This window comes from Terrapene carolina, unplaced genomic scaffold (assembly GCF_002925995.2).
Source record: "Terrapene carolina triunguis isolate 2854851 unplaced genomic scaffold, T_m_triunguis-2.0 Scaffold33547, whole genome shotgun sequence".
NCBI lineage: Eukaryota > Metazoa > Chordata > Testudines > Emydidae > Terrapene > Terrapene triunguis.
Genome location: NW_020697898.1, coordinates 5,645 through 8,460, shown reverse-complemented (window position 1 = coordinate 8,460; position 2,816 = coordinate 5,645). Strand labels below are relative to the sequence as shown.

The 2,816-nt window shown below is 63.4% G+C and overlaps 1 protein-coding gene across 1 annotated transcript; it reads right to left on the bottom strand.

Moving 5' to 3' along the window:
* Positions 1-81: 81 nt before the first annotated feature.
* Positions 82-1,685, bottom strand: OTUD5 (OTU deubiquitinase 5; the record flags this gene model as incomplete). Its single annotated transcript, XM_026663418.2, has 4 exons — positions 82-267; positions 494-642; positions 1,134-1,290; positions 1,587-1,685. Coding segments are annotated over 4 exons (591 nt in total), but the record flags the coding sequence as incomplete, so codon positions are not given.
* Positions 1,686-2,816: the final 1,131 nt, after the last annotated feature.

Below are 2,816 nucleotides of genomic sequence, written 5' to 3'. Positions count from 1 at the left end.
GTATCACATTCCCTGCCCCCCTGAGTCAGCCAGTCCCCAGAGTGGCCAGGCCTGGGGGCGTGGCCGGGGGCGGGGCCTCACCTGTCTGGCTTGTTTCTCCTGGTCCCGCAGCCACTGCAGGTAGGACTCTCGGGCCACCTGCTCCTCAATGGCCTCGTTCGTGGCCTCCCAGTCGGTCGCTCGCTTCTTGTCCTCCAGCATCTGCTGCTCGATCCACGACTCCTCCGACGTCTTGATGGCGCTTTTCATCAGCGACTGCTCCGCGTACTGGGGCGGAGAGGCGGGGTCAGGGAGCCCCGCCCACAGAGTGCCCATCCCTGTCTGTCAGACACCTGCCTCCAGCCCCGCCCATCACATGCCTGGCCCTGTCTCCAGCCCCCCCCCCCCCCCAAGCATGATACCCCCCCCCCCCCCCCCCCCCCCCCCAGCCCCCGCCCCCCCGGAAGCAGAGAGCCCATTGGCTGACAGGCAGCCCCAGCCCCGCCCCACTCACCCCTGGCTTGAAGGAGGGCAGCCCCAGCCCCACGCCGATGGTGGCCTTGTTGGGGTTCACCACGGAGTTGTAGTGGATGTTGCGGTGGTAGGAGACCCGGATGGGCTCGTCCTCGTTCTGTTGGATGCCGTGGAAGGTGTTGATGGGCTCTGCGAGAGGCGGGCACAGCCTTGTTAGCAGGGAGAACCCAGGCGTCCGGGCTCCCAGCTCCCCGGCCCCCTCAGAGCTAGGGAGAGAACCCAGGAGTCCTGGCTAATAGGACGAGCCGGAATGTACCATCTTTGGCCTGGGAGTACAAGGGAGTCCCTGGAGGAAGAATCTGGCTCCGGGGGTGTGTGTGTGTGTGTGTGTCAAACAGCAGGGAGTTGTGTCCCCCACCCCCACCCCGTGAGGCGGGAGCCCTGAAACAGCCCCACAAGCCCGAGTCAGCCGGGCCAGGCCCGCCGGTTGGGTTTTACGCGGTGTCGATCCGGCCTCTGCTCCTTTGGAGCTGGGATTTCGGTGATCAGCCGGCGCCGGGGGCTGGATGTCACCTGGGGGGGGGGGCTTAGAGAGGAGTCGGAAGACTGGGGGGCTCCTCTCGTTACCCTGCCAGGCGGAGACGGGGGCTGAGCCAGAGCAAGACCGGGCCCCCCGGTACCTGTGCCATACTGGTACACCTCCACGGGCCGGTTGTACATCTCCGCCATGGCCTGCATCTCAATGTGGTTGCCGTGGCAATTGTTTTTCCGCTTCCGGTTGATGTAGGTGGTGAAATCTTCAGTCACATAGTTGGAGAAGTAATCGGCATTCTTCATCTGCAGGGGGGCCGGAGAGAGACTGTGATACAGGGCAGGGACTGGCCAGCTGGGGGGCGGGGAATGGGGCAGGGGCCTGTCCCCTCTGGTGGGGGGCGGGGAGCTGGCGCCAGGGCAGGGACTAGCTGGCTCAGGGGGGCGGGGAATGGGGCTGGGGCCTGTCCCCTCTAGGGGGCGCCGGCTCCCATCCGGCCCCAGGGCAGGGACTGGCTGGCTCAGGGGGCGAGGAATGAGACATGGGGCCCGTGGGGCCACCCTGGGGATCCCCGGAGTTCTGTCCCCCCGCCCCCGCTCACCAGGTAGTCCATACAGTGCTTCCGGACCACTTCATGCATGTCCTGGTCTCCGTAGACCTGGTCAGCTGGAAGAGAGGAGAGGGGTGTCGGGAGATGGAACAGGAGACGCGGGGGGGTGGGGGGACATCACGAATGGCCACAGTGGGGCAGACCCAGGGCCCATCCAGCCTGCGTCCTGCCTGGCGTCAGGCGCTGCACAGGGAATGAACCAAACAGGGCAATTCCCGAGTGATCCAGCCTCTATCGCCCAGTCCCCGCAGCTGGCTGTCAGAGGCTAGGGACACTTGGAGCGGGGGGCTGCGGCCCTGCCCATCCTGGCTAACAGCCACTGACGGACCCCCCTCCAGGAACTTGGCTAGCTCTTTTCTGAACCCAGTGATCGTCCTGGCCTGCACAACATCCCCTGGCAAGGAGTTCCACAGGTCGACAGCGTTGGGTGAAGAAATACTTCCTGTCGTCTGTTTTAAACCTGCTGCCTGTTCATTTCCTCAGCAGATCACTAGTTCGTGTGTTACACGAAGGGGTGAAGAACATTCCCCTGTTCACTATTCCCAGCCCCGTCGTGATTTTATAGACCTCTGTCACATCCCCCCTTAGTCGCCTCTTTTCCCAGCCGAACCGGCCCCGGCTCTTCAATCTCGCCCCGTACAGCAGCTGTTCCATCCCCCGATCCTTTTTGTTGCCCTTTTCTGCACCTTTTCCATTTCAAATAGATCTGGTTTGCGATGGGCGACCGCACCTGGGCGCCGCCTTCAAGGTGTTCCCAGAGCAGCACTAGGATATTCTCTATCCCTCTGCTCACAGTTCCTAGTACGCGGCACGTTGAGCGGCTGTTTTCACCGTGCCGCCGAGCTCTGCTCCTGGAGCAGGAAGAGCGAATTTCCACCCCAGTGGTCTGGGGGCACGGCTGGGATCTAGTTTCCTTTGTGTGTCTCAACGCTGAATTCTGCTCGCTCGCCCGGTTCGGGGACGTCCCTTTCTAGCTCTTTGCTGGCTGCCGGGGACTCGACTCTCTCGAGTCGTTTGGTATCGGCTGCAAACTGCCCGTTTGCCCCTTTGGGAATGTGTTGAACAGCACCGGTCCCGGCGCAGCCCCCGGGGGGACCCCGCTATTTACCGCTCCCCAGTCTGAACACCGACCATTCACTCCCACCCTCTGTCTCCTGTCTAACCCTGGCACTGATCCAGGAGACCTGTCCGGGGAGATGCCACCTGGAGTGCAAGGAAATC